The following is a 26,729-nucleotide window of genomic DNA, read 5'->3' as shown; positions in this document are numbered from 1 at the left end:
AAGATTGTTCTTGGCCTGGAAGTGTTGGCGAGCTTGGAAGGGCTCCATTGTAAAAGCATTTCCTATGAAATGCCTATATGCCAACACTGAGGCTGATTGGACAGCTGCCCTGGAGAGGATAATGGGGATCAGAGCCTGCTGTTGTTTAAACCCATGCAACTGCCCAGCCGCCAGGGAAGTTGCCTGTGAGATCACCTACTGGGATGCCTACATGCAAAAATTAAACGTTGGTCTGCCCTGCCCTTCTGGATATGGAGGCATATTGTGGCTTCTTCTGAAATCTAGCAGCACCACTGGTGAGTTAGCTCGAGACAGAGATGTAGTTTGTAGCTATTCTGCCTGACCAGAGGCATCCTATTTGAAGTGTCCTATACTCTTCCAAAGCACTTATACCATTGCACGGATGCTGTCATCATTCATGCAGCATGTGCAGTTACTGACGGCTAGCAGAGTGCTCATCGGAGGACTGGTGAAGAACATGGCAGTCAACGTAACGGTTTCCCCTCTAGAAATTGAAACATGCTATCAAGCATATGGCATATGCCTGCTGATCCTGTGCCTGGCTGGGAGCCTTGAGAGAGGAAGAAGGGAGTCTTTGCTCCCCCTGGGCTAAATATATTACTTGTGCATCACTTTGAGCCCCTAGAAAATCTGTGAAAGGAGCTACCTGTGTTAGGTGGTGTAATAGAGGCAGAAAAACAGCATTTAGAAGTTTCTAGGGTGAAGACCCATTTAGTGCAGTTGATGGCCAACAACGTTAAACTGAATGCATTCCAAACACAAGCATGAACATCCTGTATCATTTACTTTGGGCATATATATGGCTAAGAGGAATTTTTAGATTTACAATCAGATTTTAAAAACCCCAAGAATTTTGGAGGGGATATTAACCTCCATACGTCAGGGCATAATTAATCAGTGTCTAATTAAGTTGGGGTTAGGAAAAAAGCTTTCAATGTGGTCAGGTTATTCTGTAACGGCAAGGTTTTCTTGAACCTTCCTCTGATGCTGATACCGGCTACTGTCAGAGACAGGATACTGGAGAAAACTGGGCGCTGCTCTGATCCAGTGTGGTCATTCCTACAGCCCAACGGTTGTGTCCTACCCAGGATAAAGGGGAGGAGGAGGAGAAATGGAATCTTTGGTCCAACAGCCACTAAAGCTCAGGTGGTTTATAACTGGGCTAATTGATTTTTTTATTTAGAAAATATTTATAGTTACATTTTTACAAAGCCAAAAAATGTTGGATCTAAATTACCTGACTTTGTATATGTTTTAAAATCCTTTTAAGACCATGAGCTCTCTTTTACGTGGGGAATTTAATCTTATTTAAATGAATAAACATCTTTAGATGTCAGGGCTGTGGAAACCAAAGGCCTTTTTCTCGACTAGGGAGGTAGCTCTACTGAGTTCAGTGGGGTTGTGCCCACTGACCCCAGCAGTGTGTTTGGCCCCAAGCATCCGCTGCATGAAAAATGAGTGGCCAGGGAGAATTTGCTGGCAGTGGCTATTGTGTTTATTTCTTCTTCAGATTTCAGTTAGTGTCTGTGAAATGAAATGGTGCTAGAAAATCTCTTGGGGCAGCAAAAAATCTTTGTTTGAAGGTTCAGTAAAGAAACTGTTGTGCTATCAAGCTGTAATAATAAAATTACCTTTCCCTCCTTAATTCCTTGCACTCCGCTTATTGACTAGATACCTGAGCACAAGATTTTGCTCTTTTGCCTCAGAGCAACATCATGTCACCCACTCTTCATTATGTAAGCCCGGCTGGCCAAAAGAACACATACAACGTGGTAGGCATGTTGACAGCAATTGTCCTAAATACCTATAAGCCATTCATGCTCCTTCCCAGTTCAGTTTGCTTGTATGGTTTTTAGGCTCATATGGGGTGGGTATTCCTAGCCAATACCATTCAAAAGACAGCCAAGAATTCTCTAAAGGGGATTTCTGGGTTTCCTTACACTTTCATAGTATTTGCTAGTTTTATTCCCTTGATTTTTGCCCGTAGTGTGTCCAGTTGCTGGAATTGGAATTGACATTACTAAGTTTTCACATCAGGACAGTACTCTTGTGAAAAGTGTGGCAGGATCTTCGTCCAGGAGTGGCCAAGATATTTTTATTTTACATCTTAAATGAAAGATAGCAGCAACCACAAGTGCCCGTTAGTGCCAGCTTGTGTTATCCACACAAGTTTAGAGTCCTTTCCTCCCCCTCTGGGTGCAGTGACCCTCGACGGGTTAATGGGACCTTTTCCCAGTGGAAGAGCCTTTACACAGTAAATTGCCTTAATGTATGTTTATTATCAATTAATCAACAGAATACATACTCCAAGCATCTAATGCTCGCCACTCCCAATAAAGCAGATGGACATCTCCCGATGGCCAGTCAGGATTGGATTTTGCCTGGGGCTCCGGGGTCGTGCAGGATATAAGCATTCTGGCAGCTTTTGGTCATGAGCTGTGTCCTGGAGCTAAGTTCCAACAAGCTTCTCTTTTGACCCTCATTATATAGTTAAAATGAGTCCTTTATCCAGTGTTTCTCACATGCAGCCACCAGGAGCTTTTCATGTGGCCACAGCCTCCTGGGTGGTGATTGGGGGGAGGGGCAAAGCAGTGGCCCCTCCCCCAGGGCCGTCAGCTGGTGCATGTCCCCTTCTGGAGCCACAGACACTGTAGAAGCAGGCAAGCAGTGTGAGTTCCCCACCTTCCCAGGGGCAGTGCTGAAGCCCTGGCATAGTGGGTGGCAGGCTCTGGCCGGACGGCAGCGGTCTCCGGCCCCCAGCCCCAGGGATCCAGTCCCGGACTCACCCCCTGCACATCACCCCTGGCCCCTGCTGTCTCTTCCAGTCCCCAGCCATGCAGCAGGACCCCAGACTCCAGCTCTGGGCTCACCCCAGCCTCCCATCACCCCAAGCCCCACTGCCGCCTCCAGCCCCCACATTGCCCCTGGTCTCCCTGCCTCCCTATCCAGGGCTTAATTTGTCACCCAGTTTGCTGGGTGAAATATCACTTTTCACAGTAGCAGCCTCACTAGCTAACAAGTCTTAAAAAAAAAAAAAAATCACCCAAAAAAAACAAAACATGCAAGCACCTTCTTTGTTTTTCTGTTCTGTATTGGTCCAGTAAATAGAGACAACTGTACATTATTTTTATTACTGAGTCTGCAGAAAAACCCTACATAAATAAATGTCAATGATTTGGACATGTATATGTGCATATTTATTTGTTTTTCCTAACGTTAATTAAGTATTTTAGGGAAAAAATGTCAGAGTGGCCACCAGCAAGAGTTAGTGGCCGCACTCTGAGGCCACCAAAAAATGTGTTGTGAGAACCCCTATACTTAAAACATGACTATGCAATAAATCTAACCAATCGTAACCCCTAATGGACTAAAACAATTTCTCTAGCAACAGCAAAACCTCATAGTTTCTACTTATCAGCAAAAGCAACTTTTAACAAGAAACTCAGCTATCGAGTAAGAAACTTGCAGAAACTCAAGTTAGCTTGTCCTTATTCCCTTCCAGTCTCATGAATCTGTGACTTTACTGCATCTCTCCCTGTTAGTAATGCTTCAACTGGTATCGTCTATCTACCTAAGCCAAGACTGAATTTTCCCGACTATAGTTTTTATTTCCAACGTATGGTGGCTGAACATACAAAATGGCTGCGGGTTATGCTATGTCCATACAGAAGATGGCTGCAGGTCATTTCGGGTCCAGGCCTCTCGTGACACTTGGAGCATGGATTCAATGCCGACTCACAAAGAAGAGCACCACATACTGAACTGCCACCAACATGCCTCCTAAAGAACTGTAGGCAATAGGATAACAGTAGACGGTGGTATGGCTATGGTATAGCTGACAAGATGAGCTTCATGGCAGAATACCCGATGAATGTCCCAGGGCAGTTCAGATCACCATCTTCCGTCTACATAGAGAGAGAAAACTTCAATAATGGCTTTCAGACATTCAAAGGTTATCTTTCGTAGCATCCAGAACAGAAGAGGACTTGTCATCTAATGGACTTAAAATGGTTCTGGGATTCAGGACACCTAGGTTCTGTTCCCAGCTCTGCCTGCAACTTCACTATGTAGCTTTGGGCAAGTTTCTCAACTTCTGGGAGCTTCAGTTACGCCATGTGTCAAATGGAACTCTTCCCCTCCTCTGTAAAGAACTTTGAGAATTACAGGTGGAAAGTTCTGTAAGGGCTCAGTCTTGCCCCACTGACTTCAATGGCAGTTGGATCTGGCCTGACAGGTACAAAGTATTATTATTTGTATTTCTCATTAAAGAATAATGCTCTTAACACCTGATTTCCTTGTAAAACAGAGCGAGAGCGCACGTTACATTTTTTAAATGATCTCATGTTTCAAAATGTTGGCCCCAATGTACGACTTACCGCTGTCTGTCCTTTCTGACAGCTTTGTTTATATCTGTCAATTAAAGCTAGAATGAAATTGTGAACAAATAGAGCTGAGTTGCCAGGGCATAATAAAACCCAAGCGACTGTTCTCAATAATGAAGAAAAATAGCACTGAAATAGTTTTGTGATTACCACTATGTTTGGAAATGAGAAATTGGCACAAGTGATCTTTAAATCACAGACTGTGTCAAAATGGTACAAATACATGATAAAATGTAAAAGCCTTTGGCTCTACCTGACAAAACAGTTCCCATGTTTCATGTTAATTTTAATAAAGCTGTTTGTTTTGAGGTGAGTAATGAATGCTCATGGACATTGGGAACAGCAATAAACAATAGGAGACATATATAGTGTATTTTCTCCATAATGGATGGACCAGCATCTTACCAGAAGGAAAATCCCCCTGCAGAAGATGAATGAAACCCAACAATGGTTGTCGCTTGCAAGATATATTAAGATTATATGGATTAATTTTAAAAACAGATTATTCTAAAACTGTCAGGAAAACTTACTAGCACAGGCATTAAAATCTACTTGCCTGTCCTTACTCCAGTGGTGAAAATATCTCATGATACTTTGCTCAGCCATCAAAAAAAAAACCAAATTCTGTCCCCATTTGGGAAGGGGAGTAGAATTTTGGAAAGCTGCCATAAAAACCAGCTGTTCTGTAACTATGTCCCCGTTTTTATTAAAACATACTTATTTAATGTTTTCATAGATTCATAGATTCTAGGACTGGAAGGGACCTCGAGAGGTCATCGAGTCCAGTCCCCTGCCTGCATGGCAGGACCAAATACTGTCTAGACCATCCCTGATAGACATTTATCTAACCTACTCTTAAATATCTCCAGAGATGGAGATTCCACAACCTCCCTAGGCAATTTATTCCAGTGTTTAACCACCCTGACAGTTAGGAACTTTTTCTTGCTCTTGCGTTTGTTAAATGTTGATTGATGATGATGATGCTTAGATGATTTCAGTGTCCAGTCGTCTAAAATTGTATCTAAAAATTACACAAATTTGGAGAACTTTTATATAGAAGAACTTCAGCCGTTTGTGGAGTCAAACACAGCAGCTTTTGAACTCTATATAGCAGTACTACAAACCAGTTTAGGGCGGGAAATGAAGCAAAATATTGCATACAGCTGAAAATGATAGCGGTATCCCGGTAGGAAAAAAAAGTGACACAAGGTCTTTAATGACCATAAGTTGAAATATTTGAAATGTGCCCCTCCAGCAGCACAGAACTCACTACTGTGCTGAGGCATTGGTTCAATTCTGAATCACAAGGTCGAGTGCTACCTATTGAATTGCTAATACCATTTCCTTTAGCATCTTGAACCTGCTTAATCTGTGTGTGCTGCAATTTAAGCACAAGCTAGTATGAGAGCAAAATATTAGTTTCTATGGATTAATGGAAACATCGTAGTTGTAAAAGAGTTCATATACATAGATAACACTATTTAAAACGTTAATTAGGTCTACACATTGACCTCACAAGATCAGATTTTGTTTCTTTGGTTTCTTCTCAATCATACTGAGGTTTGCTAAAATACTCCATCATACACAGTAATACGTGCCTTTTTCATTTCTCAGCTATACGACAGCAATGTTATCTGCCTGGGCATGAAACCATCAGCCTTTGGGGAATTCCAGCTACTTCAGAACATGGCAGCATAGTTCCTCAGCAACACAGGCCCGTGCAAGTGTATTAGAACTATCGTCCACTCTACACTAGCATCTCAGAGATATACTGCCAAACTCAAGGCATTAGGTCTTATCTTCAGGCTTATTCAGGCCCAAGGACATCTTAAAAAGTCACCTGAAGCTCTAGGATGAGGACAATAGTCAGCTCGACTCCTCAGGCAGAGTGGAACTGACTACCGCAAAGGTTAAGCTTGTCTGTGCAATGACAGCTTTCTTAAGTGTTGGTCCAACTCTCTGGAATGAAGGACCTCAGGATCGAGAACCACCACCAACCTCTCCACCGTTCACTCCAAGTGCAAGGTGCACTTCTTTGATCAGCCTTTTGTTAATAGCATAGGGTGTGTGTGTGTGTGTGTTTATATATAATATAAGCTTAATTTTTTTAAATATCCACACAGTTTCCTCCTAGAGAGAGGAAGGGAGAAGAAAAAAGCCATGTAACAGATATTAGTCAAGTTGTATAGGACATTTCTGGCAGGCACTCAACTACCATGATGATAAAGGCTGTAGAAGAATCTGAACAGAATACTGCGGGGCAGCAATGGGACTGAGGTCACCCCATATCACTTCTCTAGGACTCCTGTGGCCAAAGGAGTGACTTGACAGGCTCTAAAGAGAACTTCGTCTAGCTTTTCTTAGCCAGAGAAGGTTTGAAATGTAGAGTGGCAGTGAATCTTCAACTGATACAAAAAACCTTAAAACCCAACCCTGCTTCCATTAGAATTAAGTGGAACTTTTGCCACTGGGAGTTGAAAAGTAGCTGGACAACCTGAGAACAAACCAGGCAAGCAAAACCGGTTAGATTATTAAAGAAAGCACATCAAGAAAAAATGCATTAGATTGAGACTATGGGGTATGATAAATGTGCAGGGAAAAGAAACGTACTTGCCCCACCTTGTTGCTTTGGTCTGTAGACGGTGGCATCCTTGGAAGTCTGCTTAGTGGTTAGCATTCCCCTCTAGTGGGTGGGGAAATCTGTTTGCCCATCAAAACACCCTATCCACATCTATCTTCTGGTGCAATGTCCTTCTCAGCCTTAGGATCTTAGTCAAGCCTCAAGGAAGGCTCTCAGTGCTCCCTTTTTTAAAAGCCTCAGGTGGGTTGCTTATAATATTTTCTCTATTCTAGTGGTAGCTTTCCTGTTAGCTGGTATTTCAGCCAGATGAATGGGATCCAGGTCCCAATGATCTGCACGTCCATGACCATATTCCGTAAGGAAAGCTTGGTTTTTCACACCTCCCTAAATTTCTGTTAAAATTTCCTTTTTCTTCAACCTCTATCAGACCATTTCCTTACCATTATTTTCCTTCATAATTTCCATCATAATTCTTCAGAAACAGATGGAATTCAAACTCTGACAAACAGATCCCTGGTTTTCCTATTGAAAGAACAAACCCCTTTCATATCATGGGAGTTGAAGAGTAGCTGGAGAACCTGAGAACAAAGGCTGAAGGAACTGGGTATGCTTAGTTTGGGAAAGAGGAGATTAAGGTGGGGGACATAACGGTCTTCAAATACTTGAAAAAGATGGAGAAAAGTTGTTCTCTTTTGCCACAGAGGGTAGGACAAGAGGCAATGGGGTTTTAAGGTCAGGCTTGACAAAGCTCTGGCTGGGGTGATTTAGTTGGGGATTGGGCCTGCTTTGAGCAGGGGGTTGGACTAGATGGCGTCCTGAGGTCCCTTCCAACCCTGATATTCTATGATTCTTAGCAGATTTAGATTAAATCTCAGGAAAAACTTCCTTAACTGTAAGAACAGTAGGAGAATGGAGTAGACCGCCATGGGGGATTGTGGAAGCTCCTTCATTGGAGGTTTTCAAAAGGAGGCTGGATAGCATCTGTCTTGGATGGTTTAGACATAACAAATCCTGCATCTTGGCAGGAGGTTAGACTAGATGACCCTTGTGGTCCCTTTCAACCCTATGATTCTGTGATTCTATCTTGCTCCCACATCATGTTTGTTTTCATCTTTTGGGAATCTGCAGGCTAAATTATGTTGTCAGTTACACCACTGCAACTCCATTGACATAAGTGGGGTTGTAGAGATGTACACCGGTCATGATTTGGCTAATGCATTAGACAGAGAAGAGTCAAACTTGCTCTCATAGCTGTGTTGACTAGAAGAATTTTGTGGTTGGGTTTTTTTGTTAAGGAAAGTATGAGCAGCTATGCATGAAAATGCCCATGAAGAGCCTATCTGTTGGTTGAGGAAGATGCCAATTTTACATACACGGTAGCCACTTTTCAAGAGGAGAACAGCATTGTAAATTATAGTATTCAATATTTTAATGTTTTAGCTCTTATTATTTTCATTGAAAAAAGTTGAAAATAATGCCACTCTGAACAAGATGGCTTATTTACATCTTGTCAAATTATTAAACAATTAATTGAACAAATTATTAAACCATCAGTTTGTAAGCACCTAGAAATGAGTGATAAGTAACAGCCAACATGGATTTGTCAAGGACATTTCTTGCTAAACCATTCTAGTTTCCTTCTTTGACAGTGTTACTGGCCTGATGGATAAGAGCAAAAGTTGTAGTTGGATAGATGTGATAGGTCTTGATTTTAGTAAGGCTTTTGACACAGTCCCACCTGACATTCTCATAAGCAAACTAGGAAATGGTAGTCTAGATGAACTTACTATAAAATTGGTGCAAAACTGATCAAAAGACCATAATAAAAGAGTAGTTATCAATGCTTTGCTGTCAAACTGGACGGGGGATGTATCTAGTGAGGTTCTGCGGGTGTCTGTCCTGGGTCCAAAACTATTCAATATTTTCACTGATGACTTAGATAAGGGACTGGAGTGTATGCATATAACATTTGTGGATGCCACCAAGCTGGGAGGGGTTACAAATTTAATGAGTCAACAATGTGATACTGTTACAAAAAAGGCTAATATTTAGGGTATAGTAACATGGGAGGTAATTGTCCTGCTCTACTCAGCACTGATGAGGCCTCGGTTGGAGTGCTGTGTCCAGTTCTGAGTGCCACACATCAAGCAAGTTGTGGACAAATTGGAGAGAGTCCAGAGGAGACGGACAAAAATGATAAAAGGTTTAGAAAACCAGACTTATAGCTCTGACTGAGTTACTGAAGTCCTCAAATCTTGATTTTAAGACTTCAAGTTAGAGAATCCTCTATTTACTCTAGTTCAAACCAGCAAGTGACACATGTTCTGCCCTGCAGAGAAAGATCAAAAAAAACCCCAGGGTCTCTGCCTATCTGACCCAGAGGAAAATTACTTCCCAACCCCAAATATAGCAATCAGGCCCTGAACGTGTGGATGAGACCCTCCAGCGAGAGACACCTGTGAAATAATTCTCTGCATCCAGCGTCCCATCTCAGACCATTGGAGATATTTGCTAATGGCAGTTGTGGATGGGGCATATGCCATTGCAGGCAGCCTCCTCATACCATCCCTCCATAAATGTATCACTCAGTCATTAAACGAGTTAGGTGTTTTGTCCTCTACTCATCCCCTTGAAAGGCTGTTCCAGAACTTCACGCCTCTGACGTTTAGAAACCTTCATCTAATTTCAAGCCTAAAGTTATTGACAGCCAGTTTAAGTCCATTTGTTCTTGTGCCAGCATTGGCCATTAACTTAAATAACTCCTTTGTCTTCCTGGTGTTTATCCCTCTGATGTATTTGTGGAGAGCAATCATATCTCCCCTCAGACTTTGTTTTGTTAGGCTAAATAAGCTAAGCTCCTAAGTCTCCTCTCATGAGGTAGGGTCTCCATTCCTGATCATCCTAGTAGCCCTTCTCTGCACCTGTTCCAGTTTGGATTCATCTTTCTGGGAGACCAGAATTGCACACAGTATTCCAGATGAAGTCTTACCAGTGCCTTGTATAATGGTACTAACACTTCCCGATCTCTACTGTTAAAATGTTGCCTGATGCTTACTAGGATTTCATTAGCCTTTTTTGTAGCCGCATCACGTTGATGGCTCATAGCCATCCTGTGATTGACCAAAACACCCCAGGTCTTTCTATCACTTCCAATTGATGAGTCCCCAGCTTAGAGCAAAAAGTTTTGTTGGTAGTCCCTAAGTGCCATGACCTTGTCCTTTGCACTATTAAATTTCATCCTGTTTTCATGATCATCCAGATCTTGTATATTCCAGTCCTCCTCTGTATCGACAATATCCCCAACTTTGTATCATCTTCAGATTTTATTAGCACATTCCCATTTTTTGTGCCACGGTCATTTAATGAAAATGGTAAATAAGATTGGTTCCAAGACTGACCTTTGAGGAACTTTTGTGGAGAGTAGGTCCATCAATGCAAGATGATCAGGGATACAACCTCATGCTCTGGGTTTCCCTATCCTCTAACTGTCAACAGCTAGGAGTGGACAGCCGGGGATGGGTCACTCAATATTTGCCCTGTTTTGTTCATTTCCTCTGAAGCATCTGGCATTGGCCATTGCCTGAAAACCAGATACTGGGCTAGATGGACCATTGGTCTGACCTAGTGTGGCTGTTCTTATGATCCACTAGTAACCTCCCTCCAGCCTGACAATTCACCTTTCAGCATGACCCATTGTAATCACCCCTTTACCCAGTTCCTTTTCTCCTTTTCAATTCTCATATCAATCCTTGTCTTCTCCAATTTAACTCATTTCCCATGTGGAACTATATCAGATGCTTTACTGAAATCCAGGTAGATTAGATCTACTGCATTTCCTTTGTCTAGAAAATTAGATATCTTCTCCGAGAAAGAAATCAGGTTGGTCTGGCACGATCAACCTTTTGCAAAACCATATTGTATTTTATCCCAATTATTGGTTACCTCTATGCCTTTAATTACTCTCCATTTCAAAAATTGTTCTCAGACTTTGCATACAATTGAGGTAAAATTTACAGTCCTGTAGTTTCCTGGATCACATTTTTTCTTAAATATAGGTACTATATTTTCAATTCTCCGGTCACAGGGTACAACCCCTGAGTTTATAGATTCATTAAAAATCCTTGCTGTTGGACTTGCAATTTCATGTACCAGTTCCTTTAATATTCTTGGATGGAGATTATCTGAGTGTCCTGATTTGGTCCCATTAAACTGTTTGAGTTTGTTTTCCACCTTGGCTGTGGTCATTTCTATTTCCATCTCGTTCCCATTAGCCATCCTGCCACTGTCCCCAAGCTCTTCATTACTAATTAAAAATGTAAGGAAACTATTTTTTTAGGTGTTGGGCCATACCTAGATTATCTTTAATCGCCACCCAAATCTTCAGTGCTTAGTGCTCCCACTTCTTTCTTTGTTTTATTTTTATGTATATGTCTAAAGAACCTTTTACTATTGGTTTTCATTTCCTTTGCAAAGTCTAGCTCTCCTTGGCTTTTGTCAGTTCTCACTTTTTCCCTACACCTTCTGATCTCCAAGAGATAGCTTTCCTTGTTGATCCAACCCTTCTTCTAGTCCTTGTAGGCTTTCTGCTGCTTCTTAATAATCTGTTCATCCAGTTTGGTCTCTAGCCCTTCCCTGTCCAGTTTTTAACCTTGCTTGTGATGCCATCAAACAGTTTCTGCAGCTTTGACTTAAAGTTATTCCAAGCATCCTCCACATTTAGATCCTTGAGTTCTTCAATCCAGTCTACTTCTCCAGTCAATTCTCTTAATTTTTTTAAGTTTCTTCTTTTGAAATCAAGGACCCTAGTTGCAGACCTATTTTTGTTTATCCTGCCACTTAGTTTAAACTGAATTAACTGAATCACTCAACCAAAGTTAATAGATAAATTCATTGAGGATGGGTCCATCAATGGCTATTAGGCAAGATGGGCAGGGATGGTGTCTCTAGCCTCTGTTTGCTATGGCTGGGAGTGGGCGGCAGGGGATGGATCACTTTGTGATTGCCTGTTCTGTTCATTCCCTCTGAGGCACCTGGCATTTGGCCACTGTTGGAAGACAGGATACGGGGCTAGATGGACCTTTGGTCTGACCCATTAAGGCCGTTCTTATGTTCAAAGTTGTTTTCTACAACCAGTTTTTCTGAGATCCTCACTACTTACCAATAATAGATCTAAAATGGCATCATCTCTGCCATTGATCTGGTGACTCTTTGGTGAAGAAATCTTTCAGCTGTCACATCCAGGAATATCTGGGCCCTACCATTATTAGTAGCACTTGTCCTCCAATCTATAACTAGGAAATCAGTCTCCCATAATCACACAATTCCCAGTAGCATTTATTTCATTTAAAATATTTAAGAGGTCTCTGGCCATATCAAAATTGAATCCTGGGAGTCTGTAGGACACCCCAAGCACTATCCCAGTGAAGCGTCTGCTACCTTTTTTCCCTCGGTGATTTTGACCACAGATTCCATTTGATCCATTTCATCACTTCTAATTTCTTTACTGTCTACCTCATCATTAATATATAGTGCTGCTCCACGACATTTACGTTTATTTCTGTCTTTCCTGAACAGTACATACCCTTCAATGCCTGTATTCCAGTCATGACTACTATTCTACAATGTTTTGCTTATCCCCATAATATCTGGTTTACTTCCTGCACCACCAGTAGCTCTAGTTCCTCCCTTTTGTTCCCCGGCTCCTTACATGAGTATGCAAGCATCTTAATAGTTTGTGCTTGGCTTTGCCCAGATTACTCATTGCAGGGGGGCATTAACTGGCCACTTCACCTTGAATGGTCCCTTAAAATATGTGTTAACTACTTAGGCTAAGCAATGTGATATATGCCATCATGTGCCAGCAATGCCCCTCTGCCATGTACATTGGCCAAACCGGACAGTCTCTACGCAAAAGAATAAATGGACACAAATCTGACATCAGGAATCATAACATTCAAAACCCAGTAGGAGAACACTTAACCTGTCTGGTCACTCAATAACAGACCTGAGGGCGGCAGTTTTGCAACAGAAAAGCTTCAAAAACAGACTCCAATGAGAACTTGCTGAATTTGAATTGATATGCAAACTAGATACAATCAACTTAGGCTTGAATAGAGACTGGGAATGGCTGAGCCATTACAAACATTGAATCTATCTTCCCTTGTCAGTATTCTCACACTTCTTATCAAACTGTCTGTACTGGGCTATCTTGATTATCACTTCAAACGTTTTTTCTCTTACTTAATTGGCCTCTCAGAGTTGGTTGGGCAACTCCCACTTTTTCATGCTGTGTGTGTGTGTGTATGTATGCATATATATATATATATATCCTCACTATATGTTCCATTCTATGCATCCGAAGAAGTGGGCTGTAGCCCACGAAAGCTTATGCTCAAATAAATTTGTTCGTCTCTAAGGTGCCATAGGTACTCCTGTTCAATCCGTTCCAGTTTGTATTTAGCTGTGACCCTCTGAGTACGTTTCCCAGATCCGAAGAAGAGCTTGAAAGCTTGTCTCTCTCACCAGCAGAAGTTGGTCCAATAAAAGATATTACCCCACCCACCTGGTCTCTCGCAAATCCTGGGAGCAGCACTGCTACACCACTGCATACAATTAACTCCAGTCATTTTATTGGCTGACCTTTCCAGGCAGTTGTACCTGGCACTGTCTTTCCTGTGTTGAGATCTCAACTGTTCTTCAAGAATGAAATTTCAATTGGCAAGGCCTAAAGAAAGTACGTGTTGGAAATAATAGTTAAAGATTTAATAAGAATTTTCTCTTTAGTTCCTGTAGCAGCTGAAGCTAATAGAAATGTAAGCTTTTAATAATATACTAACAAATCTCAAGAGGTTTAAGTCATTGGTAAAAAATTACCTTACAACTTTTACAAACTATTAAACTGAGCAGTAAAAAGAAGTGCAACAAAACACTCAGTGTGACCGTCCCTAAATCCTGTTGCACAAATAATCGTACTTGGCTTTCATGGAGGGCTTTTCATCCATCATTTTCAAATTGCCTTTCTACAAAAGATAAGCGTCATTCCTATTTTACAAATGTTGGAACAGGCACAAGGGAGCTGAAGGTAATGTGGGGGACAGTATATGTGGCATAGCTGGTGGCATGAAAGAGGATTCAATAAGAAACAAGATCAGAGTTTTAGGGCTTTTCTACGTGAAGTTTATATACATTGTGGTACCAGTATATTTATACTGTGCTATAATTCTACTGGTAAATTTCCGTGTGTGTAAAAGCCCTAAAACTCTGATCCTGTTTCTTATTGAATTCTCCTTCATTCCACCAAGAAACAGGACTAGAGATTTAGGGCTTTTCTACACAAGAAAGTTTACTGGGATAGCTATACCAATATAAGTATACTGTGCTTTAAGCAGTGGTATCAGTAAAGCTATGGCAGTATATCTCCCCGTGTGGACATCTCTTTCAGGATCTAGAGTTCCCTTTTCAGTTTAGTTTGTCTCTCTAGAAATGGTTGAAGTGGAACCAAAAAAGGCACTCTGAATCCCGAAAGAGAGCATCCCCATGGTGACTTACACTAGCACAGCGCTACTGGTATAATTATACCAGTACATTTCCCCGTGCAGAGAGCCCTGAAACTGGGGGGGGGAGGTGTGGCTAAACTGAAAGCCCGGGAAATGGGTCATGTTTTATGTTTGAGTTTAAATGGTATATATGTACAAGAGGAATAGTTCCTAACTAATGTGAGAAAATCCTAATGTCCTGTCAGTATAGGCAGGATTGCTTCTTTATCGGAGCAGTCTTGGCCACTTGTACTTGCTGTCATTTATGGAGCTAAAGAAGGCTTTGAAATGTCTGCACCGACCACTTGGCTTTGCTTTAGTGCACAGCAGCAGTCGCTGCTGCCTTCACATAATAATGGCTGAGTTACTTTTCCTCCCTGTAGGCATCACCAGTTAATTAATCACTGGTGAATTAGATATGGTTTAAGGGGAGCAGAATGTTGATAATCACATTCCCTAGGGTGGGACAAGACAGGAGGTGCAGCCAACTGCCTCGGATTCCCCCAGGGGAGTGATTCTATCAGGATAACCACAGCTATTTCAATTACCTTGTTCCTTCGATGACATTTCCTTCAGCTCGCGCCTTGTTTGTGTCTGCAAGGAACCTAGATAGCATCAGAAGGAGGTTGAAGAACACTAAGCTTGCTAGAGCCAGTCTTTAGTATGGACTTTACATTGACCGCTATACACAGTAAGAGTGTGTGCGCCCTACAGTGGGCCACGGGCTTACCCCCACTCTGCTTCTCATCCAAACCAGTGCCTGAGAACGGCGCTAGAGCCGCACCATAATCTAGATTCCATGTGTTATCTGGGGAGAAATTCAGCACTAGACCTAGCTCCGCTCCCACTGGAGTCAATGATAAAACTCCCGTTGATTTTAATGCAAACGGAGTTAGGCCATTACTAAACATTTTTGAAAATCCCACTCTACAGATCTTCAGCTACTGGTTCATTTGTTGATTTGAGTTTGCAGTACTTATTAATACAATTGGTGCTACTGTTTTTGGCCTAGGAACGAAGTAAATTCTCTAAAGCATGCAGGTTTCATGAAAGATGATGTGCAAAATAAGCTTATGTTGTAACTTGTACCCATTAGCTGTTGGGCATTGCTTAGGTATTCTTTTTAGCGTGTGCACAACGTGCCTTAGAGGGCACGTGACCAGGATTCATCATCGAATTTGGTCCACTGGTTGGATCATTAGCTGCCTGGGCCCGGGCTGAGTACTGATGGGGAGTGCGACATGAACGCTGATCCATGACTGATACAGAGAGGCGCTGAATGCACTAAACACGGTGGTCTTCAGCATTGAGGGCTCTGAGCTGCTCTTAGGCAGTCTTTTCCATCAGGCAGGATCTAGCCCTGCTGTAGCTTCTTTAAAGTTATTAAAAAGGAATCATTTTAATGAGGATCATTACAATAAGGTTTCATATGTCTGGGAACCATATAAATGCCAAGTACCAGCGGGGACTCTTTAAGGTGGGTGGAATGTACAGTACTTTTTTGATTTAACAGGTGAACAGGTTGGTCCCATTTGGATCCTATGCATCATTTCCTTAATGCTTTCCCTTTTATTTTCCAGGGTAAGGTGGCTCAGACTGCATGTATGTCTGCATGCAAACACTTATCCACTTCACTGATGCAGCTGCTGCTAGAAGCTGAAGTGAGGCAGCTTACATTGGGGGCCTTACAGCAGTTCAACCTGGATGTAGAGGAGTGTGAACGTAAGGCACAAAATCATTCCATTTATCCTGTTGTACCTTGTTTAGTCGTTGGGCACTGGGGCTTGCTGCTAGGACAGTGGTGGTTCTTGGGTTCATCTTGACGATCTACTGAAAGGAAGCAACTGTTTGTTTTGCCGTAGCACTTTCCAGCCCCAGAGGAAGACACAGTCCCTGACTCTTAGGAGCCTACATTTAAAAATGGAGAGGAGAGGGGAAATAAAATGTGATCAGGGTGATGATAGGCATCGGTTGAAAATATACTATTGAGGCAACTTCCGTATGGGGGTTCCCCACTTTACAAACACGCTTCTTGGCCTGTCCTTTACAGTCTTCATTTTCCGCAGTATCCCTTTCTATTTTATTGTCTAAAGTGTAGCCAGTTGCTTGACAAACTTGTGGTTTGTCGTTAAGAATGTGTAAGAGAACAAATAACTAAAATGCCAAATGTTATTATCAAAGACAAAGCGGTACAGTACAGAACGGAGAAAGTTCCTACTTTACCATTCCTTCTGGGAAGCAATTATCACAGTGGTGTTCAGTTCGCCTGAAACAGAAAGAGTGCTTCCAAAAATATGCCTTTAAACTTGGAATATCTATTGTAGGGTTGTTTGCGGGTTTAGATAGCACTTTGCACATCACCCAAGACTTAAATCACCAACCAGCTTTTTGTTTTGTTTTCTTGTATCCACCAGTTTCTTCCTTATCTCGGTTTTAAATACTGCATTCCAAGTATTAGTTAGGCCATAGAAGTACATCCCAACCTGTACTACAACACAACATTCAGGCATCTTGCCTTTCACAGGGTTTTGTATCTGCCTGTGCCACTGCTGATCTCAGCTGTGCAAAGGGTTATGGGTATTACTTTTTGCATGAATGGAAGTGAATAACATTGTGGGAAAGGCATAATATAATTTGTGAACATAACTGCCCGTGTGCTCTGTATACTACAATAATAATGTGCTGTGTGCTATGCCTAATATATATATATATATATATATTTGGCTAACAATTTGCATTTACTTTCCTATTTGTCCTTTGAATAACAGTATCTCACTGTTATTCAATGGCATTCACCTGGCAGGGCAAAAAATTCTCTGAAGGACAAGCTGTGGAAGCCCAATTGCTTGGAGTGTTTAAAGCAAGACTGGGCAAAACACTAGAAAATATGCTGTAGGGACTAGTCCTGCATTGGCAAGGAGATGGGCTAGTCATCTGATAGGTCTTTCTTATTTCTAGCCTGTTTGAATCCATGACATTTGCATTCAGAATAAGTTGTGAACATTTTAAAAAATGTACTGGGTGGTATAGCAGTAGATGATATCAAGCACACACCAAGGATTTGCAGGCGTGGATAATAGTTTAATCATTCTCCTCATTAAGCGATTATGATGCTTTGCCTAATTATTCTCTACAATGATTTGATTTCGCAGTGAGGAGAATAGGTAGGAGTAGACTATATTGATGGTACGCAGCATAATTATGCACATACCCTGTAAAAAGCCTTAGATCTTTCGCTTAAAATGCACTTCTACCCTAAAAAAGTGACTTTGTGAAAATGAAATTGCAGGGTTAAGTAATCACTGTGTCCCACTGATTTCAATGTATAGTTTGTTCAGTTAGCAAGGTACAATTTCTCTAACTGCCAGCCCCACAAATTCAACTTGGGCTGTGATGCTCCTTCTCATTCATCATCCCTAAATTAATGGGCTTTTTCCAGACCAGATTATGCCCTGTGCAACCCCATTGACTTCAGTGACACCTGTGCAGATTAATTTAAGGTTAAGGATTTACACTGAGAGCAGAATTTGCCCCTATATCAAGCTTAGGGTTTCTTGGGATGCAGTGCAGTGTCCGTGAAACAGGCACAATGTGAATGTCCAGGTGTCACGTGAATGCGTGTGAATCTATATAGACTGAATCCTGATGTCCTTACCGAACTCTTACTCAGGAAAACTTCCTGTAAAGACCATTTCAGTTTGCCTGGCTAAAAACTGGGTGTAAACATTGCATTAGGCCCAAAGCCTTATCCAAGTAATTCATTATCTAGGTCTACATAGGGGTTAGTAAAATGCAGTGCAGAACCAATGGAACCATTTTGTTTCCTTCATAGCAGAGGTAAAATACTATGCACGTGCTCAGTTGACATTTTTTCCAAGTTAAATTATAAGGGTATTTTCAAATCATTTATGAATATACAAAAAGTCACCATTTTGCAGTACAGACTAATTTTCTGTGAAATTTCGTATTATAAAATCAAGCAGTTGTTCAGTCAGAGTATCCAAACACAAGACCTGAAACCTCATCCCAAATCTTCTGCAACTGCAGCGGAAAGATGTTTTAACAAAGCCACTAGGGTTTTCTAGGAGAAAATTACTGCCTCAGAGTGACCATTTATATGCCAACTTTCATCTCCATACCATGTAATGTGTCTGTCATTACATCCCTGGGCATTTGTGATAGTATCAAATGATCCACTTCTGCAGTAGATACACTGCTTGATGCAAATATAAATTTCCTCTGCATAGGCTGATAAATAGTTGTTGTTGTTGTTTTTTTTTAAATTAACTTCAGAAACAAAAAACACAACTTGGGTTAGAATTTTCACTTGTGGCATTTTCAAAATACCCACCACTGTGGCTCTCTTTGGACCCTGAAAGCCAGAAGGTTGATGTTAGGATTGGGAACGTGTCTTGGCAAAGGTCTGTGGCACAATCTCATTACAGCAGAGCCCTCTGAATTGGGACATTCTGTCAGTCTAATGTTGCTCCCGTTAAACTCAGTGGCAAAACTGCCATTGACTTCAGTGCGAGTAGTACCAGGCCCTGAGAAAATATTGATTGCATTTCATGCTTGTGTATTATAATCTTTATTTGGTAACACCTTTATATAAAGAAATCAGAACTTGAAATGTCACTTCTCTTTAAGTGAGTACCATTTGATACTGTCCAAATATCCCTGTTAAACACAAATGTTGCTAAGACTGTTTCAATTAATCAGCAACCATTGACATTCACTATCAAGGTTAAATAAGTTCCCTGGCTGGTTACCCAGTTAAGTTTCTTCTGTCTGAGGGCCTGATCCTTAACGTTTTCCTAATTCTCAACATTCTTATTTGAATCCTCCTTGAGGAAGGATCTGGCCCCAAGCAGTGTGAACCGTATCTGAATTTTGCAACAGTTCCACACGTAAAAGTCTAGTAATGGTTATGGCCCTGAAAAAGTTGTCTTCAATCCCAAATTGTCAACATCTGGGTTCATGGAGGGCCAGTCTACGCTCCTGAAAATAATGGGAAGCATCTGTCATTAATAATAGTTTAGCTTTCTTTCGCTTGGCTGAAAATGGACTTCGTAACCCTGTCGAATTTTCTTCCCATTCATTAACATGGGTCACTAAGCGGCAGCTTTTTTTTCCCTCTTAAAACCCCCAAACACTAAGGAAAATGGATGACATTTAATATAGGTTTTAAAAGCACGATTCCTTAAATTCCACGAGATCTGGAGGCAATTGTTCTGAGACACAAAATCAGGAGCACTCAGACATTCAATAGCAGGTGCCGCCAACCTGAGCAGCAGGGGCAGGCGACCTGCTCCGCCCAGCCAAGGCCTGAGATGCCATGTCAGTCAGGAAAATTGAGACAGATGCTGTTGCCCTGACCTTCCTATTCATCACTGTCAACCCTGCTGTTTGCCACTGAGAATGGTAAACGCAGACGTAGGTCATTCTTCCTTTTCGAAGACCAAAAACCCTCTCTCCTATTTGTTTGTCTGGTGCTTTTGCTGACAGCGTGAATAATTTGAATCCTCCTCTGAGGAGCAGCCTGTCCTGATTTTAATGCAACGCTAAAAAACAAACAAAAATCAATCACTGGATAGCCAATGTACTAAGAAAATTAATTTGTTTGCGAGAATTCTATCTACTTGTCAGTTTAGGTGGAAAGCTCAGCTTTATCATCTTCAATAGTGATGCAGTTTGCCTTGTTCCTGCCCCTGCCCTCCACACCTGAAGTATTAATTACCCTCGGTATTTAATTAAAGGCTGGTTTTACAGATATGCGAAGCACACATCACTCCCTTTGGCTTCAGTGGTATGGGATCTTGAGGTGTTAGAGTTTTCGTCCATGATCACATTTTTAAAAAATGTCTAGTGTGTGTGTCTTTGCATAATGATTAGGTACTATGCTGAAAAAAATCTTCAGGTCTGGAGAAGGAAGAAGAAGAGGAGGAATTCTTCAGGTCTTTCCCCGGACCTGAAGAAGAGCTCTGTGTAGTTCAAAAACTGGACCCTTCGTCCAACAGAAGTTAGTCCAGTAAAAGATATCACCCACTTACCTTGAACCAATAATCAGGCAGATGTCTAGGGCCAAGCACTGCACCACCAAACCCAGACATGATCATCGTGGAATTCCCAGTGTGTACTACAAATTCTTCCTGAGAAGCAATGTACTTCGCGTTTTTTGGATAGTGCTTCAAAGCACTGAATATACCTTTTATTTATTTAAAAACCTTGGCAGAGAAAGCATTCTGAGGGCTTTAAATACATTTAAGGAAACATGAAAGGCCAAATCCTGCCACCTTACTCATGTGAGTAGTCCAATATATGTCAGCAGGATTTCTGGTGTGAGCAAGGTAAGCAGGAATCGAGCTGCCAGGTTCTAACGAACATGTTAGGCTAGTGATTGGAGCGAAACCTGTGAATCATGAGATCTGTCATCCTGTGAATTGTCCCTCAAAGGAGTTGATGGGAACCACATTGCTTCAGACTTCTAAAATTAGGTTGGACAAAGCACTAAAGAAAATTTTATAAGGAACAAAACCTACGCATAAAGGTACATTGATTTTTTTTTTCCCAGTTGCAAAACTGTTTCCCAAGATGTATTAATTGCTGAAGAGTTTAAAGTTCTTTGTTCAGCTTTACCAGTGACATGGCTGCAGTTTGCAGAAGGTCACCAGTCACTTTGAAATGTTTTCCTATTATTACTAGTAATGATACTACTACTACTACATTGCATTTATAGCACCTGTTATATGAAGACATAAAAGACCTTGACAAATAGTACAAGGAAGTGTTATTTACTCCTTTCTCATAACACAAGAACTAGGGTCACCAAATGAAATTAATAGGCAGCAGATTTAAAACAAACAAATGAAAGTATTTCTTCACACAACACACAGTCAACCTATGGAACTCTTTGCCAGAGGATATTGTGAAGGCCAAAGCTGTAACAGGGTTCAAAAAAGAACTAGATAAATTCATGGAGGATAGGTCCATCAATGGCTATTAGCCAGGATAGGCAGGGATGGTGTCCCAATGTCTGTCTGTCAGAAGCTGGGAATGGATGACAGGGGAAGGATCACTTGATGATTACCTGTTCTGTTCATTCCCTCTGGGGCAATGGCCACTGTCAGAAGACATGATACTGGACTAGATGGACTTTTGGTCTGACCCTGTGTGACTGTTCTTATGTACATATTGTAAATTGAGCCACAGAGAAGTTAAGTGAGTTGCCCAAGGACACAGACAAGTGCTGTAGTAGTCAGAACTAAACCCAGCGGTCCAGTTCCAGTCTGTTGAAACATTTCTATTGGTTACCTTTTTTTTTTTTTTTTTTAAGCAAAAACAAAAACAAAAAGCTGTGGACCCACAAATAGAAGAGGAAATGCCCATGGTTATAGAAAAGTTATTTTTTGTTGTTTTTGCAAAGGAATTTATGTGCTGTCTTCAAGGACATTCTTATAATCTACAATTTTACAATGAGTTTGATATGTGGCTTTTAACTTACTTGTATGCACACTATTCGTTTTTATGGTTTAGGACCCCCTGCTTTTTGATATTTTTCCAAACCTTGCATATCTCAGAGGTAGTTGGAAACACAAATGACCCAAATTTGGACATTGCGACCAAAAGAGAAAAGAAGGCTGTTGTTTTTCTTACAAAAGTGTTTTTCACCAGTGTAACATAGTCCGGTGCTTGTTAAACCAGATTGTTTTTTACAGTACTTAGATCATAAAATAAACAATTCCATAATCTCTAAAGTCCTTTAACTGCTGATTTATGAGAAATTAAAAGGGCAGTAAAATTATATTTTAAATGTCATTAAATTCCAATTTTTCATTCAAACCACTCCTGGGTATCACTCACTCATGCCCGTCACCCCAATCAGGGTATGGGCCGCCAACCACAGATCTCCAGAGTCCTCTGTCCTGGGCCATTTGCTCTAGCTGGTTCCAGGTATAGCCCATTTTTATGCTATCAGCCTGAAGGTCGCGTCGCCAGGTGTTTCTTGGACGGCCTCTTTTCCGCTTGCCTTGGGGGTTCCACCGCAATGCCTGTCTAGTGATGATGGTTGGCTGCTTGCGTAGTGTGTGTCCTATCCAGCCCCACCTTCTCCTTCTAATTTCTTCCTCTGCTGGAAGTTGACGGGTCCTCTCCGAGAGGTAGATGTTGCTGATGGTGTCTGGCCAGCGGATTTGGAGAATCCTTCTAAGGCAACTATTTATGAAGGTCTGGATCTTTCTGGTGGTTGTTTTAGTTGTCCTCCAGGTTTCAGCTCCATACAATAAGACTGATTTCACGTTGGAATTGAACAGTCTAATCTTTGTTGCCAAAGACAGCTCTCTGGAGCTCCAGATGTTCTTGAGCTGTAAGAAAGCTGCTCTTGCCTTACCGATCCTTGCTTTGATGTCTGCGTCCGTGCCACCCTGTTGGTCGATGATGCTGCCTAGGTAGGTAAAGGACTGCACTTCTTCCAGAGGGCTTCCATTCAGTGTGACTGGGTCATTACTGATGGAGTTAATCTTGAGGATCTTAGTCTTGTCCTTGTGGATGTTGAGGCCAACCTGTGATGACGTGGCTGCCACTACGTTAGTCTTCTCTTGCATCTGTTGTTTGCTATGCGAAAGGAGTGCAAGGTCGTCGGCAAAGTCCAGGTCATCAAGCTGGGTCCACAACGTCCACTGGATTCCGTTCCTGCGCTCATAAGTGGATGTCTTCATAATCCAGTCAATGACAAGGAGAAAGAGAAATGGTAACAACAAATATCCTTGTCTGACTCCGGTTCACACCTGGAAGCTGTTTGTAAGCTGCTCTCCATGGATCACTCTACAGTGTATGCCGTCATGTAAGTTCTTAATCAAGTTAACCACCTTTACTGGGATGCCATAGTGCCGAAGGAGCTTCCAGAGAGTCTCTCGATCCACGCTATCGAATGCTTTCTCATAGTCAACAAAGTTGATGTACAACGAGGAGTTCCATTCCATAGACTGCTCGACTATGATGCGAAGAGTTGCTTTCTGGTCCGTGCATGATCTATTTTGCCGGAAACCTGCCTGCTCATCTCGTAGCTGTGGATCGACGGCATCCTTCAGTCTCTCTAAGAGAACTCGGTTGAAGACCTTCCCTGGCACCGACAGAAGTGTGATTCCTCTGTAGTTGGCACAATTGCTGAGGTCTCCTTTCTTGGGGATTTTAATAAGGTATCCCTCTTTCCAGTCTGCCAGAATCACTTCTTCCCATATCTTCTCAAAAAAGGGGGGTACAGCATTTCCACTGAAGCATCCAGATCTACTTTCAGGGCCTCTGCTGGAATATCGTCAGGTCCAGCCGCCTTCCTGTTCTTCATCATAGTGATGGCTTTTCTGATCTCATCTCTGGTAGGTCTATCACAATTGATTGGAAGGTCTTTGTTGGCTGGGTCAATGTCTGGTGGATTTAGTGGTGATGGACTATTTAGGAGTTCCTCAAAGTGCTCCACCCATCTATTCATCTGTTGTTCTATTTCTGTTATAGACTTTCCCTGCTTGTCTTTGACGGGACGTTCTGGCTTGCTGAACTTTCCAGACAGTCGCTTGGTGATGTCATACAGCTGTTTCATATTACCATTGTATGCTGCCTGTTCCGCTTCTGCTGCCAGTCCATCCACATAATCTCTCTTATCCTTCCTGATATTCCTCTTCACTACTTTATGGGCTTCAGCATACTCTTCTTGCGCTTTAGCCTTTGCTGCTCTAGTCCTGCTGTTATTAACTACTGCCTTCTTCTTCTTTCTATCTTCTATCTTAGTCAAGGTCTCTGCTGTGATCCACTCTTTCTGCTGGTATTTCTTGATTCCAAGCACTTCCTGGCTTGCTGACCTAAGTGTCCCTCTCACTTTCTGCCATCTGTTGGATACACTGTCTTCCTCTTCCTCAGACCCATCCTGTAGTACTGAAAACTTATTTTTCAGCGTCAGTCCAAAATCTTCCTTGATCTTATGATCCTTCAAAAGGCTGCCGTGTTGTACTTCGCTCTTCTATCTGACGCGTCTATCCAGTTCTTCTTCAGCTTCAATCTGGCCACCACTAAGTGATGGTCGGACGCTACGTCTGCTCCTCTTCTAACCCTAACGTCCTGCAAAGATCTTCTGAACTTCTTACTAATACAGACATGATCGATCTGGTTTTCTGTCGTGCCTGCTGGCGATACCCAGGTACTCTTGTGGATCCACTTGTGAGGAAAGATGCTACCTCCTATGACCAGGTTAAGTGCACACAAATCCACAAATCTCTCTCCATTCTCACTCATCTTTCCCAGAGCGTGGGTCCCCATGACTTGTTCATATCCTGTGTTGTCAGGTCCAATTTTGGCATTAAAGTCTCCCATAAGGATGGTAATGTGTTTGTCTGGGAGAGTCTCTAATATTTTCTGAAGTCTGTTGTAAAAATAGTCTTTGTCCCCCTCTTCACTGTCATTGGTTGGAGCATAGCACTGTACAACATTCATCTTAATCCTCTTCATTTTAGTTCTGAAGGATGCTGTGATGATCCTGGAACCATGTGCCTCCCAACCAATCAGTACTTTCTGTGCCTGCTTGGACAACATGAAGCCTACTCCCTGTGTGTGGGGTGCGTCGCTCTCTTCATGTCCGGAATACAGCAACAGCTCTCCTGTCAACAGTCGTCTCTGTCCAACTTGCGTCCATCTTGTCTCGCGAATGCCTAGTAGGGTCAGGTTGTTGCTCCTCATCTCTGCTGCGACCTGCGCCGTCTTTCTTGACTCGTACATGGTCCTCACGTTCCATGTACCGATGGTAATCTTCCTGGTTGCAAGAAGGGTAATCGGCTTAGTGGCTTCTTCACGACTTTCACCACCCAGCGTCATGCGTCTTCGAGTTGAAGGCCCTTCTTTTTCCAGGCTAAAAGTCTCTGTTATCTCTATTGTTGGCGTTTCTGTAGCAAATTAATTTTTTTATGGGGTGGAGTTGCTAGCCCCCATGCCCAACCCTTCTCCTATATCCTGACTTGGGACAGGCAGATGGCCCCAAAGACCTCTGGTGGAGTTACTCCTGGGTATAGTCAATAAGAAACACAGATGTACCAACCAGTTTGAGGAGCTCCGCAGCCCAATAAGTAAGCATGCCAGAATGTGCCTATATTGATCCCAATGCAACTGTTTATCTCTTCATTCTTCGCTATATTCGCTGGCTCCATAGATTTTCTCACGTGGAAACCTTGTTATTCATTTAGCACTACAGCCTTCGCCCAAAATTATTGTGCGCCCCCTTCCCTTGCTCATGTGTGGACTGCCAAGGTTTGTAATATGCAAAGCTAACAGTTGCCTGATGTTTCTTTAATCTTCGATGTATCATATTACTGTTAATGGTGTCCCTAGCCTCTGTTTACCAGAAGCTGGGAATGGGCGACAGGGGATGGATCACTTGATGATTACCTGTTCTTTTTGGAATATTCCCTCTGGGGCACCTGGCACTGGCCACTGTCAGAAGACAGGATACTGGGCTAGATGGACCCTTAGTCTGACCCAGTAGGGCCATTCTTATGTATAGGTGAGAGGCATTAGTGATCTGGAAGAGGGGATGAACAGTGAAGTGGCAAAGTTTGCAGATGATACAAAATTATTCTAGATAGTAAGTCCAGAGCAGATTGTGAGGCATTACAGAGGGGTCTCATAAAACTGGATGACTGCGTAACAAAATGGCAGATGAACTTCAGTGTTGATAAGCACAAAGTAATTCACACGGGAAAAATAACCCCAACTATACATATACAATGATGGGTTATAAATTAGATGTTACATCCAAGAAAGAGATCTTGGAGTCACCATCAGTAGTTCTCTGAAAACGTCTGCTCAGTGCACAGCAGCAGTCAAAAATGTTAGGGACCGTTAGGAAAGCGATAGAAAATAAGACACTGGAATTATATTTTTCTATATAAATCCATGGTTCTCTCACGTCTTGAATACTGTGTCCAGTTCTTGTCTCCCCAGCTCAAAAAGGATATAGTGGAACTGGAAAAAATTCAGAGAAGGGCAATAAAGATGGTCCAGGGTTTGAAACAGCTTCTGCAGGAAGAGAGACTAAAAAGATTAGGGCTGTTCATCTTAGAAAAGAGCTTACTAAGGGGAGATTATGTTAAAATCAAGGGTGGTATGGAAAAAGTTAATAGGGAGGTGTTATTTACCCTTTCACACAATACAAAACCAGGGGTCCTCTGATGA

At 42.0% G+C, this 26,729-nt stretch overlaps 1 protein-coding gene across 1 annotated transcript in view; it reads left to right on the top strand.

Annotated features, from left to right (window-relative positions):
• Nucleotides 1-26,729, top strand: part of EXOC6B (exocyst complex component 6B) — a 442,705-nt gene that overhangs the window by 305,488 nt on the left and 110,488 nt on the right. Inside the window, exon 19 of the mRNA XM_054029651.1 lies at nt 16,100-16,241. Coding sequence (XP_053885626.1) covers nt 16,100-16,241 — 142 coding nt within the window. The remainder of the gene's footprint in view (nt 1-16,099; nt 16,242-26,729) is intronic.

The sequence above is a fragment of the Malaclemys terrapin genome, chromosome 5, assembly GCF_027887155.1.
Source record: "Malaclemys terrapin pileata isolate rMalTer1 chromosome 5, rMalTer1.hap1, whole genome shotgun sequence".
Taxonomy (NCBI): domain Eukaryota; kingdom Metazoa; phylum Chordata; order Testudines; family Emydidae; genus Malaclemys; species Malaclemys terrapin.
This window is presented reverse-complemented; position numbering and strand designations above follow the sequence as displayed.